Source organism: Planococcus citri, chromosome 5, assembly GCF_950023065.1.
Source record: "Planococcus citri chromosome 5, ihPlaCitr1.1, whole genome shotgun sequence".
Lineage (NCBI taxonomy): Eukaryota > Metazoa > Arthropoda > Insecta > Hemiptera > Pseudococcidae > Planococcus > Planococcus citri.
In genome coordinates, this window is record NC_088681.1 from 6,790,353 (window position 1) to 6,804,435 (window position 14,083).

Below are 14,083 nucleotides of genomic sequence, written 5' to 3' on the forward strand. Positions count from 1 at the left end.
GTCATTTTGGTTCATTATTTCCAAACAAAAACAAAGACAGATTTGAAAAGATTGATTACAGCCTCCTTCTGATCGAAATCGAAATTCAAAAAAGTCAATCGATCAAAAATAAAAATATCGATTTTTGAAAAACCCCGTCATTTTGGTTCATTTTATTCAAGAAAAACAAAAATACAGATTTGAGAATATTGATTGGAGCCTCTTTCTGATCAAAATCGAAAATTAAAAAACTAATCGATCAAAAATACCGATTTCGAAAAGATCGACTTCTGAAAAAACCCCATCAATTTGGTCCATTATTAATTCTAAACAAAAGCAAAGATAGATTTAAAAAGATTGATTAGGATCTTCATCTATCGAAAATTGAAAAATCAATCGATCAAAAATATCGACTTTCGAAAAAAACCTATTTTGGTCGATTATTTCCAAAAAACAACAATAACGTCAAATTTGAGAAGACCGACCACTCCTTACCTTGAAGGTGCCTTTTAAGGAGTTCGTAAGCCTCCTAGTAAACTTTTATCGCTTTTATCGACAAATAATTTGAAAACCATAGAGCTTAATAATTGCTTATAAACTTGAACCAAAAATGACAGCCGACCTCCATTACTCACCAAGTATTTACAAAGAAAGCCCCAACTCATGTGTCAGTAAACCTCGTAAAATGATACCTAACCTAAAAAATGTTCAATTTTTCGTTCAACCTGAAAAATTGTTGAACTGTCTACGCAAAAAGTGGTTCTCAAAGCAATCGCACTATTTTTACTTCCAACAAAAAAAATAGATTGACTAGAAGCAAAAAAAATGGAAGACCACCCAAAAATACATCACGATTACAAAATTCCAGCTGTTGAATTCAATTTGTCAAATTTTGACAAATTTTAAAAAATTCAAATTTGACAAATCAAAATTTAATCCAACTGAGATAAAAAGCCGGAATTGATTGCTTCAGATCGTCGAAAATTCATTTTAAAAAACCTTCAGAAAAATTCAGTGAGCTTTAAAATTTAATTCACCATTTTCGAGATTATTATTTTCGATCAATTTTGACCAACTCGTAATTTTCAAAAATCTGTGATTTTAAATTCAAGTTTATTCATTTTTTCACAAATTGGTGGTATTAATTTATCATAACTTATTCTTAAATTTGAAACTTTGGAAAATAATACCAATTTCGATTGAAAGGTTCTTGAAAACGTTTGATTCAAATTTCATTAGTGTTAAATTTCATCAAATCCGCTTTTTGAAGTGGCTCAAGACAATTACCTATCGATCCGGAAGGTCAAAGTTAGCATGTGATTTATCAAAAATTTTCCCAAGTTTGAAAACTGAAAGTCAGGACTAGAAAATGAACTATTAGATCCTCTATCGATTTTTTTGGGACTCAATCTGAGATTTTTCATTAGGATAGAAGTAACTATTTTACCAAAAAATTTTTTGAATTCAGACTGAATTTTAAAATGTTAGGAAGTTAAGGAGTCAATTGATATAAAATTGGACTCCACAATCGACATTCTCATCAAACACACACCACTTCTCTTCGCGATTTTTTTTCTTCATTACTAAACATAATTCGCATAAAACCCTTTTCTTATTGCCTTTTGCCGAATTAACGTCAATATTACCAAACACTCGGAATTATCAACATAATAAAAATTCCATCGATGTTTAAAAAAATTTAATGCATTGCATGAACGACACACAACATTAAAAAAATATACCACGATGACACGTTGGAAACGAAAAAATTCATTTATTCCAAACATAAAGCCTTTCCGATGATCAATTCTCGTTCACATCACTCTATTTTCCAGATCCAGCTCCAGCTGCAGCACCAGCTTTCGGAAGATCGAGCAAACTGTTACCATACCCTTTGGTAGATTCTCCGGCAGCTCCCACAGCAGTGGACGCAGATCTCAGACCACCTTGGGCAGCATCGACCAAATAACCAGTTCCAGTTTCGGTGTACGATCTAGCTGCTGTTAATCCGTTGCCAGCCAGATCTAAAGTTGTTCCAAGTCCGTTAATCGATCTGCCGAGTAAATTGGTGAGGAATCCTAAGGACATTCGCAGAGCTTTGTAGGCTAATTGGTATTCTTCGTATTTGATGGCTGCTAATTCGGTGTAAGTGTCTGATAATGCAGTTCCTAGGCTGCTAGCTGCTCCTGTTAGAGTGGTGTCATCGGCTGCAGACACCGTTGGCGATTTTTGACCAGGGAATACGGTCTGGATTTAAAAAAATGATACGATTTTATGCACGAATATGAGAATATTATACTAAATTTGGTACTAATACATCTCAAATTAATGGAATTTGCAACTTACCGCCAAAACAACGGAGAAAGTGATCCATACAATCAATCGTACAATACCCATTTTGAATAAGCAGCAGCGTAACCTCGTCACAATTCGAACCGATCGATTATAAAAATGAAAAACAAATCACGTACACGACACAAACACCACACTCTTTTATGCGAACATCTTCATCTTGGTTGTTGACGTTTTCTTCGCGATATTATCGAATAATTCGACATTAATGACTTATTGTAAATAGAACAAATATCGATCAATCCACCCCATTGCAATTATCATCAAGGATAATAGCTTATAATTCGCGGGTCGATCGATTAAAACAAGAATTTCGCTATATTTATCTTTCAGCTTTTATAGCCGAGGAAATTTCCTTGACGACGTTAGTCGTCGTCCTGGGTAATCCATAATGCCCCAATTTCGAATCGATTGTACAATTTGCGACACGTGATTTGGGTTAATTGCTGATAAACTAGGTACTTACTGGTCTTCGGAGTCAAATAAACAGAAATCGCTGTGATGGGATCATTCGATGGGTCTTTGTAAAGCTCAGTTACTAACAAATCGTTATCCTTCATTCGAAGTGGAAACTTTTGCATATCTATAAAAGAAAAAAAAATAGTGAATAATTATTTTGAGCATAATACATATTTCGATCAAAATGTAAAAAATAATATTCTGTAATCGCATTAATTGAAGTTTAACCTATTGGGGGGGAGGGTCTACATGGTAGGGACCTTAGATGGCGTCCAATCAAAAAACTAAGATCATATTCGCGTTCAGCACCTTCAAAAACATGTAATTTGATATATCACACAATCCACTTTAATTTTTTGGGTTTAGACCTGAATTTGGAGAGGAGGACTTGAAAAGTGATATTTATCTTATGAGGGAGGCATCTCAGCTTTGAGAAAAATTTTCAAATCGGACGAAGCTAAATCGAAAGAACATACAAAAATATGAAATCAGCTAAAATTTCAAGCATCCTAGTGCATTTTTCAATTTTTAGTGAATTTTTGAAAATGTTTGATCCAAAAAAAAAAAAAATGTAAAAATCATAATTTTACCAAATGGACATGAGAAATTGAAATTTGGAATTTATCCTATTTTTAGTTCTCTAAATAGATTTAATGCGGTTTCGAGCTGCTTTGAGCAGTTTTGGAGCTTCCAGCAGATATTTAAAAATTGAAATTTCCAGAAAATTTTACCAAGTGAAATAATTTATTAAAAAGCTGAAATTCACCGATTTATGCTTCGATTTCAACATGTTGAGTTAATGGGAGGTGGTTTCAAACTGTTCCAGAACCTACAGCCACATTTCAAAAATTCAATATGTATTTGCAAAAAGTGTCATAAAAACTATACAAATTGATGACCTACATACAAAGGTATAAACGGGATTGCAAGACTTGTACTCATTTTTTTAAAGTACCTTTAGCAACCAAGAGTAACCAAAAAAGTAAAAAAACGAGAGCAAAACAAAAATTCATAAAAAAAAAAAAAAAAACAAAACAAAAAAACAGAACATCACAAATGGAAATGAAAAGATGAACTACGTATTTTACAACTTTTTAATGAAAAGACAAGACTTTTGGGGAATTCTTAAATGACAACCAAATGAACATTTTTGCAATTTCTGGTAAATAAAAAATAGTAAAAAGTGAACAGTTGACAATTTTAGGAACAAAAAAAAGCATTTTCGCATTTTCTGCCAAAAAAGCGAGACCTCTGGACAATTTTCGAAAAAAAAGATATTTTTTGGGATTTTTTGCAAAAAAAAAAACACGATCATTTTTAACTATTTTGATAAAAAAAGAAATATTCATTATTTTTTTAAACGAGAATTTTTGAAAAATTTTTTGAAAATTATTCGCAAGAAAGTAACAATTTTTGGCAATTAATGTGGCAATCAAAAAATGGTAAAAAGTAAAAATCTGACAGTTTTAGAATAGAAAAAAACATTTTGGCACTTTCTGCCAAAAAAGCAATAATAACTTAAGAGAAAAATGAAATTTTTTGGAATTTTTGCAAAAAAAAAACACGATTATTTTCAACTGTTTTGCTATAAAAAAAGATATTTCAGATTTTTTTTAAAACTAAAAAACAAAAATTTTTGGTAAAAAACTGAATTTTTTGAAAATTATTTCCAAAAAAGTGACACTTTTTGGCAATTTGTGACGATTAAATAAAAACGTATGCAATTCCTTACTAAACAAAAAAACAACAATAAAAAGTGAAAATTTAACAATTTTAGGAACAAAAAAGAATATTTTGGCAATTTTGGCCAAAAAAGCAAAGCTCTAGGACAATTTTTGAGAAAAATAAAATTTTTTGGAATTTTTTGCAAAAAAAACACGACTATTTTCAGCTGTTTTGCTATAAAAAAAAAGGTATTTCAGATTTTTTTAAAACTAAAAAACGAAAATTTTTGACAATTTTTGGAAAAAAACTGAATTTTTCGAAAATTATTTCCAAAAAAGTGGCACTTTTTGGCAATTTGTGACAACTAAATAAAAACGTATGCAATTCCTGACAAAAAAAAAAAAACAGCAATGAAAAATGAAAATTTAACAATTTTAGGAACAAAAAAGCGAAACTTCAGGACAACTTTCGAGAAAAATGATTTTTTTTGGAATTTTTTGCAAAAAAAACACGACTATTTTTAGCTGTTTTTCTATAAAAAAAAGTATTTCAGATTTTTTTTCTAATTAAAAAAACGAGAATTTTTGACAATTTTTGGTAAAAAGCATAATTTTTGAGAATTATTTGCAGAAAAGTGCCACTATTTGGTAATTTAAGAAAAAAGCAATACTATTGGATAATTTTTGAAAAAAAATGTGAAAATCTTTAGCATTTTTGGTGAAAAATTAAGAATTTTTGTCCAAAAGCAAGACTTTGACAATTTTAGAAAAAAGTATAGCAATTTTAAAAAATTACTAGCAAAAAATAATATTTTTTCTGCAATTTTCGGTTTAAAAAGTTATTTTTTTTTGCAACTTTATGACGTTAAAAAACAAGATTTTTTGTTAATTTTTGGCAACTTTCGTTACACAAGCCAGATATTGCAAATTTCGATAAAAAGCGAGAATTTTTGTCAATTTTTGGTAAAAAGCAGCACTATTTTGGCAATTATGGGCAACGAAATGACACTATCGCAGGTTTTGACAAGAAAGTGAAACTTTTTTTCTGTTTGTTCATGAAAGAGTGAAATTTTTGCCATTTTTTTTTTGGCAAAAAAGTAAAACTTTTAGATGATTTTCAAAAAAATGGAAAAAATTGAGACGTTCGGATTTTTTTTGGCAAAAAACGATAACTTTTTATAATTTTTGGCAACAAAACAATTTTTGAAGGAAAAGTGAGATTATGGATACAATATTTTTTTTTTAGAAATCTTTGTCGAAAAAACAAAGTCATTTTTTAAATTTTTACGTAAAAAAGCAAAACTAAAAATCAAGACTTTTTGTTTTTTTGTTGCAAAAAAGCGATAATTTTTAACAAAAAACGAGACCATTCAGTAATTATTTTGACAAAAAGCAAGACTCCGACGATGTCAACAACAAAAAGTGTACAGTTTCGCAAATTATTCACTTGGAATGTGCTTCACTAACAATTTAGTAATATTATCAACATTTTTTATCTCGAGAGGCATGAAAAAATTGAAAACCTGGAATATCAAAATATGGCTGAAGGCACCAGAACTGCTTGAAACTACTTCCAATCGACTCAGGATATTAAAATTAGGATATAGAGTCAATTTTAGCTTCACAACTTTATAAGGTTAAATTTTTCGGAAATTTCAGTATTCAAAAATCTGCTGGAGTTTCTAGAACAGCTCGAAACGATTTGAAACCGTTTCCAATCGATTTGGAGGGTACGAAAATAGGGCACATTAACTAAATTTCAGCTTTCAAGGCCACTTTGATAAAATTTTTGATTTTTTTCCTCACTTTTGGCTCCAAGATTCTTGAAAATTCATCAAAAATTTAAATCTTTAATCGGTTTTAAAATTTTCCTACCAGTTAGAATACTTTTCTCGTTAATTTAGAAGTGGGGAGGTCTTGTGAAAAAAAAATAGTGCAAAATCCAAAGACTAGACTTTCAAAATGACACTATTTTTATCGAACTGATTCTGCTTTTCTTCGAACAAACCTCCAATTTCGACCATCCTAAATTCGATACTCACCAATATAATAAATAGATCCGTTATTACATCCGAGCAATAAAAACGACCCCGCGGTATCGAACGAAGCGATCGGAACAACATCTTGAATCTGCCAATGATGAGTCATCGCATGCCACACACCAATTTTCCCAGTCGGAGACAACGCCACCAATTGACTACCGATAAAGAATAAATATTCCACTCTAACGTGTAAATTGAAAGTACCTGAATAATAAACGAGAGTAAAATCGTTAATACATCGTAATTTTTTCGTTCAAAAATTCACATTCATCGTTGAAATAATCTCGTATAATTTGACTCGTAAACTCACCAATATTGGTACGAGCACCATGCTCGGTTATACCCCATAAACGTATCTGATTACCGTACGAAATGGCCACCATTCTAGTCGAAGATGCGTCAACTGCGCCACTATTTTGACCTACTTTCGAGTTAATGGCTACCCTTTCGATACAGCTTTCTATGTACGGAGACGTGAACACGAGCTGCCATCCGGATGAGTCTTTCAGTCTGTAGCATACGACGAAATGCGCATAAGCTACCACGATCCAGTGATGATGAGCTTTGATTATCTGTACTCTCAACGGATCGGCCCAATTTGATCCTAGATATCAAAACAAAACACATCATTATATGCCACAATATACTTTGAAGATTGTTATTTCGTAATCAAAATATACCTTGGTTACAGCCAAACACTAAATTCACGTCGTTTCTAATCAATTTATTGAGATCAGCCGACGAATTCCTGGTATGTCTTAGATCGAGCGACGCAGCTCGCGAATGTCCATTACTGGAATGTCCGTTACGATTGTTATGATTACGTATGTCGGAATTACGCGAAGACATCGACACCCTCATATCGAGCGACGAATTCCTCGAATGGCATCTTTGGTATCCGTGAGTATGCGGTATAGACGAACTGGTCGAATGAGCTGTTGGTAATCCGGATGGCGAATTAGGCGGTGGAACTGGTTCCGGTATACGTACAATCGAGCCTGGTTTCGTGCCACCGTTTTCGTCCGATTTTGCAGCACTCGATGTACTCGCGTCTTGTATAGGTGGATCTGACACAAATATAAATACACAATTACGAAAAAAGTACCAAACTAGCATCTTTTCTGATACGAATACTCACTCGGAGGTGGTAAATATCCGTAGAAAAGAACATCTCCGCAAGAAGACTGATTCAGATCTTCGCACAGCACTAAACGTTTGACTAAAGGAGCGATTCCATAATACTCGGCTTCGTGTCTCAGTATACGAATATCAACGACGCTTAAATCTATATCTTTTGTCCTAAGATAATTCAATATCACTCCGAATACTTTCGGATCTCTGTCTATAAATATAGCTCCGGTTTCATCTCTCAAGCTCGATATACGACCGCTGAGTAAAGCAGTGAAAAACGAATCCGGTATCCAAGTCAGTGTCTGTCTCGATGTCGAAAACCTATATAGCAGAAAAAAGAAATCAATTCGTCAATTTAGTATTCAACATACACACACAGTCATCGTACTTTGTACACAAGATGACGTAATTATGTTCGGAATACCGAACGTTGATAACTTTGAGCGAATATTTTCGCGACGTGAATCGCAATAATGATACGTTTATGTGGAAATTTAGTTGACTGACATTCGAATATATTTGAATACTAATCACTATACTAACCTCGTTCCTCCGACATTTAGATGGATTATATCGCTGCTGTATAATGGATACATCATTGCTCGAGATGGCCACTGGGCTGTATTAATTAAGCTTCATATCGTTCTTTACCGAATATACGTGGGCAATGTCGAGAAAAATACCTCTAATGAAGAAATTACTTCCGTTTACAAACTGCGAACTTACAATTAAACTGATAGTGATAACTAATTAGTTGTTATAGTTGTTTTCCCCATTGTGATTACGATGAGATGTTTTTCAGCGTCAGCTGATTTCAAAAATGACGTTTGATGCGTTCTTCTGCCGTGTAGTTTGTTTTGGAATGCTCTGTAACTAGCGCTCCATCAGGATTGAAAAAAAATCATTCGATTTTTAATTTTTTTTTCAAATTTTTTTATTTTGCAAAAATAAATTAAATTATTGTTGAATGCTTTTTTCATAATTAATTTTCTCGCCATTTACAATTACAACAATTTTTCTTCATAAATAATTTCCATAGAAATTAGAAATTTATGGATTTGAAACTTGAAAGTTACCAAACATTTTTCTCATAAAAATTTCCTATCATCCCTCAAACTCAAAGTCTCTAATTATGTAACTCTGACAACTGAAGTCCGTGAAAAGAAGTCGAAGTCTGAAATATTAAAAACTGAAAATAGCAACAAAAAATATGAAACTGATTAGTGATTTTTGGTTTTGGATTTGGTTTGGAATAAGGACTTTTGGGTGGCTCATTTTTTTTTTTTTAATAAATTTCTCAGAGCCGAATGCTTGTCTCACGATTTTTTTTTCAATTGAGGCCACAAAATCACCATTTTAAATTTTTTTAAAAAAACGTCTAAATTCATATAGAATTGCGAAAGCAGAAACAATTCTCTCGGAGTCCATGCAATTAGCTTTATGAGGCCAATAAGAACGTAAATTACAAACTTTGAAACGCATAAATAAATAGATTTGATATTTTCGTTACAAACAGGGGTCATATTGTAAAAAAAAACATATTTAGAAAAACTGGTAGAGTGGAAGAGAAGTTTATGGTTCATGGTTCATGTGATTAATAATTTCATTGTTTACTTAGGTACTCTATTAACTGCTTATTAATGATATAAAAATGTACTTTCATATTAGGTATAGGTAGTAACTACGTATTATGAAAAAAAAAGGTAAGTACTACATACCTACAGTGGTTAAAACTTTCAAAAAGGTAGTTATTACTTACTTACTTGAATAGGATGATTTCATCATAATCTACATTTATGTATTTAGGAACTACCTACCCACTTATTATCAAATTCGCTAGAAAATATTTTTAAAAGGTAAAATGTGAAATTAGAGGGTGGAAAACCATGAGTTTATTAGGTAGTGTTTTATTGACTCACCAGTCAGCTAAAATATGTATGTACTCCCCCCACCCCCTTCAATATAATTTTTTTTAGGTAATCAATTTTTTACTGTGACTTTGGAACAAAATACTGAATACGTATTTAAAATACGTGTACCTGAATCTTAAGTTTTTCATGAGTTTATATGCTTATATTATGTAGGTTCTCTTTTGTATGTACAACCACCTCTAATCAGCGAGCCTCTAGCCTACATGCTATATACAACTCATAAAATAAAATTTTAATAACCCCAATTTTGAAGTAGGTAGATACATATCGCACCTCGGGAGTAATAAGGTCACATCTCAAAAAAGTGAAATTTTACAGGAGAGTGATTTTCTTTTTTTTAAAAACTTGATTCATTATTTTTATCAACTTATAATTAATTGTGAGGAATGAATAGCGCCTCATTTTAAAGATCTGGTATCCTACCTTCATTTAGCATAAGAACACTTTGAAAAATAAATTCTTAAAGAGGAAATATTTCAATGTTTGAAAAACATTTTAAGTTATAACCTTTCATTAAAGTTGATGTGGAGGCGAAAGGAAGCGTCAAAAAAAAATTTCATGATAACAAAGTTGTAGAGAATTGAATTTCCAATCGACGTAATGACGTTAGTTTTTTTCTGGAGTGCTTAGTTTTTGAGTTTTTCTCAAAAAACTAAAATTTCATGATACATATTTGCAAATTCATTTTTCTGAGAAGTGATCAATAATTGATCACTTTTCAGAAATTTTTTAAAAATTATTTTAAAAATTTTTTCCATTTGGTACAAACCATTGAAAAATGCACTCCTTGTGACTATTTCTAACTGTCAAACATTCAAAACAATCAAAACTATTTGTTAACACTTTGTATGTACGAAATTCGCTCAAAAAAGGTGGAGTTTTTTGAGATGTAACCTTATAACTCCAAACAACTTGCAATGTTGTTGAGATTTTGAGTTAGGCCATTTGCGTTTTTTACAAGATCTAGATAATGTACCCAACTCAAAGTGTAATTTTTGGTTGAGGGGGGTCATACACCCCTCAAAAATGCAAAAACATCAAAATCAATTTTTTTTGAGATGTGACCTTATTACTCCCGAGGTGCGATATAATGCATCACAAAAAAATTTGATGAATCTGAGACGATCATTATAAAATGAAAATGAAACATCTCTCACAGCCGATGAATTATTCCCAAAAATGTCGATAATTCTATCATAATCCAAAATCCAACTTCTCAACCAATAAATCCACTTCCATTGAAACCACCATCAGTCCTTGTAATAGACACACTTCTCTAGTGGTTGTTCATCTCGATCTATTCTTTATAAATTTTGAAAGGGAAAGTTGGAAACAATGATGATGAATACCTAATTAAAAAATTTTCAAAAACGATGCTGGCATTTGAAAATAAAATTCAATAAGAGAATAGAATATTTCTTTGTCGTGTGAAGCAATAATGTTGTAAAATTTTTAGAAAATTTCCAATTTTGTCCGAGTAAAATGAGCGTGAATTTCCTGGATGATTGTTTTACGGACTTTTCTTAAGAAAAGTGGAGTACTGTATTTGTTGCAATAGTGAGAGTTGGGCCGGGGAGTGACTTTTCTTTACGTTTTGAGGGTCTGGGATCACGATACGCTCATTCCCGCAATTTCAGGTTTCCTTATTGAGGAGCTTGGAATCAAAACTCACTTTTGCCATCGGACAAAGTTTCGAGAAAATTGAGAATAACTGATTTCGCCTAGTGCGTTGATGAAAAAAACGCCGCAAAGTGTGTCGAGCTCTTGAGTAAGACTACTAAATAGGGTTCCATGAGAATTTTTTTTTTCAAGTTGCCATATCGTTGCAGTACATATGGCTATCAAGTTTGGCAAAAGTGAGTTTTGATTCCAAGGTGGGTAATTTTACTTTCTTTTGCAAATATATCGAAAAATAAGCCTCCTAGAAGAAAACTAACGACATGATGTCGATTGGAAATTTAATTCTCTACAATTTTCCTCGACTTAATTTTTCCGTAGAATGCTTCGTTCCGTCTCCATACAGCTTTAAAAGTTTTGAGCGCTGAATTTTTCCAAAAATTATACTTTCTTTTGCAAATATATCGAAATCTAAGCACCCTAGAAAAAAACTAACGACATTATGTCGATTGGAAATTTAATTCTCTACAATTTTCCTCGACCTCATTTTTTTGTAGAGTATTTTGTTCCGCCTCCAGACAGCTTTAAAAGTTTTGAGCGCTCAATACATCCAATTTTTTACCTGCTCAGATGCATAACTTCCAAATTCAAAACTACCATTTTTGCTATTTTCACGATCAGAAAATGTTTCCGAAGTTGCAATTGAATTATTTTGGCTTTGTAGACTGCCATGCGACCTTGAAAATCCAGTTTTTTTTATAGTTTTGATTCCAAGGGCACTTTTTAACACGAAATTGTGAAGAACTGGGGCCGAATTAGGAAAAATGGATTCTGTAGGGTGATAGAGAAATTGAAGAAGTATCCGAATCCGCAAAAAAACGCATATCGATTTTTGGTGTCAAAAGTGAGTTTTGATTCCAAGCTCCTCATATAAGGTTTATATCTATATATATCGATACAGGTATATTTATAAGTTTCAGCACTTTTCAGCGTGATGGTGAATTTTTACATTTTATGACCTGGGACCTGTTCTAATTGATCAAATAAGAGCAAACTTGAGGAATGGGGTTCTTTTAGGACCTAGAATTGACCCCCGAAGTTTCAAGGGTCAACGTTGAAAATTATAGAAAGGTCATTTTTTTGGAGGGGCATATTATGGCCCCAAATGAACGAAAAGGGTCCAAAATCACACCACTGGTCAGTACCTTCATTGTGATCAACATATCTAAATTTCAGCTTTCTAGGTCATCCCTCACCCCATTTTAGGTGAGAAAACCCACATTTTACCGCTATTTTTGACCCCCTCACCCCTAAAATTGACCTAGGTGGTCCAAATTTTCAGCATACAATGATAGGGTGTCTCTTGAGTGCTTTTTGCAGGATTCAACCTTCCAACCCCATTTGACCCCTCCAGGGTCAAAAAAGTGTATTTTTATGTGTTTGACGTTTAGCCAATAGAGGGTCCAAATTTTCAAAGTATAATGAGAGGATGTACCCGAAGTGCCTTTTGCATGTTTCAACCTTCCAACCACATTTGCCCCTCTCCGGGGTCAAAAAAGTGGATTTTTCATCTATTTTACGTGTTTTTTGAAAATTTTGACGTTTATTAGCCAAGCCTACAGCCTGCCCAAATTGACCTAGAGGGTCCAAATTTTCACAGTACAATGGGAGGATGTACCCGATGTGCCTTTTGCAGGTTTCAACCTTCCAATTCTATTTGACCCCTTTCTAGGGTCAAGACAGGTTTGTTACAACATTTTTTGAAGGAGGAAGAAGAGAGTTGGGTGAAGCCCAAGGGGGGTTGTCCCCCCAAATACAGGCGAAGCACAGGAGCGAAGCGAGAGTGCGAGTAGTTCAAGAGCCCTCAATGTTTCTGGCACAAAAATTTGGCTCTTACGTGGCGGCAGACTGCTACGACTTTTTTTAATCTTTTGAGCTTGACTCACTACTCCAAATGGCCGGGCGATGATTTCTAAAGAAAAAGAAAGTAGACCTAAAGATACATATTTGACGAAGAAACCGTTTGGTACTTATGTTTTTTCGTGCCGGAGTAATGTAGATTTAATTAACATTTTCTTTTGTCCCCCCCCCTCCCACACACGATAAGAAATTCTGAACAAATTCAGGGAGGTACCCCATTTATTCTCTAACTACCTATAGGGTAAAAGCTGGTAATATGGGGTTGCTAGTAATACGGGGTACCCGCTTTTTTTGTATTCTGTGGGTGCTATCCAACAGGAAAAAATTTAAGGAGTGTTTTTAAATGATTCTAAGATGATCTGATCAGACCCGGAGGCGATTGGTCACGTGTACTCTTTTTTATTCGTCGGTGGTGACTTTTTCATGCAACCCCAAAACAGATACGTCAAGTTTTTTGAACGTTTTCGCGAAAAATACATATTTTTTTGAAATTTCAAGTAGAGTGTCGGAAAGAGCCATGATTTTACTATCTATTTCATACTTTACTTTTTCAGTGAGTCGTTTTTCTGAATTGAAAAAAAAATAGAACATTTTTGGCGTTAAAATTTTTACATGCTGGTAATATGGGGTACCTTGTTTTTTTTTGCAGATTTTTGACATATTCTGAACCAAAACACTAACAAATGTAAAAATTATGAATAAAAATAATTTTTCCTGTTTGTTTTATTCGTTTATTTTCATTTTTACAAATACTTCATGTTATCTGCCATTTTTTGGTGAATTTTCAACAATTTTTTCGAAAAATAAAAAAATTATGAAAAAAATCATGGGAAACCATGGTTTGTGCGTGAAATAAATGTAAAAACTGGAAACCATTTTTGTTTGGCTTTTCAACGGTCATTTCATTGTAGTTTTTATTGGTACCCCATATTACCTGCATTTTTTCAAAAATGTCGATTTTGAACTTTTTTTTTCAAAAAAAAAATTA

The 14,083-nt window shown here is 32.8% G+C and overlaps 2 protein-coding genes across 2 annotated transcripts in view; both read right to left on the reverse strand.

Moving 5' to 3' along the window:
• The window catches only part of LOC135848614 (BTB/POZ domain-containing protein KCTD3), a 40,923-nt gene extending 32,510 nt beyond the window's left edge, over positions 1 to 8,413 (reverse strand). The window contains exons 1-6 of the mRNA XM_065368551.1: positions 8,171 to 8,413; positions 7,635 to 7,948; positions 7,177 to 7,563; positions 6,807 to 7,100; positions 6,497 to 6,700; positions 2,798 to 2,914 (exon numbers count right to left, since the gene is read on the reverse strand). Coding sequence (XP_065224623.1) covers positions 2,798 to 2,914; positions 6,497 to 6,700; positions 6,807 to 7,100; positions 7,177 to 7,563; positions 7,635 to 7,948; positions 8,171 to 8,226 — 1,372 coding nt within the window. The 5' untranslated portion in view covers positions 8,227 to 8,413. The remainder of the gene's footprint in view (positions 1 to 2,797; positions 2,915 to 6,496; positions 6,701 to 6,806; positions 7,101 to 7,176; positions 7,564 to 7,634; positions 7,949 to 8,170) is intronic.
• LOC135848619 (uncharacterized) lies at positions 1,664 to 2,791 on the reverse strand. The gene is made up of 2 exons (XM_065368557.1): positions 2,326 to 2,791; positions 1,664 to 2,226 (listed from the first exon to the last, which is right to left on the reverse strand). Exons 1-2 carry the CDS (start codon positions 2,374 to 2,376, stop codon positions 1,804 to 1,806), a joined length of 474 nt encoding a protein of 157 aa, XP_065224629.1. The 5' UTR covers positions 2,377 to 2,791; the 3' UTR covers positions 1,664 to 1,803.
• Positions 8,414 to 14,083: the final 5,670 nt, after the last annotated feature.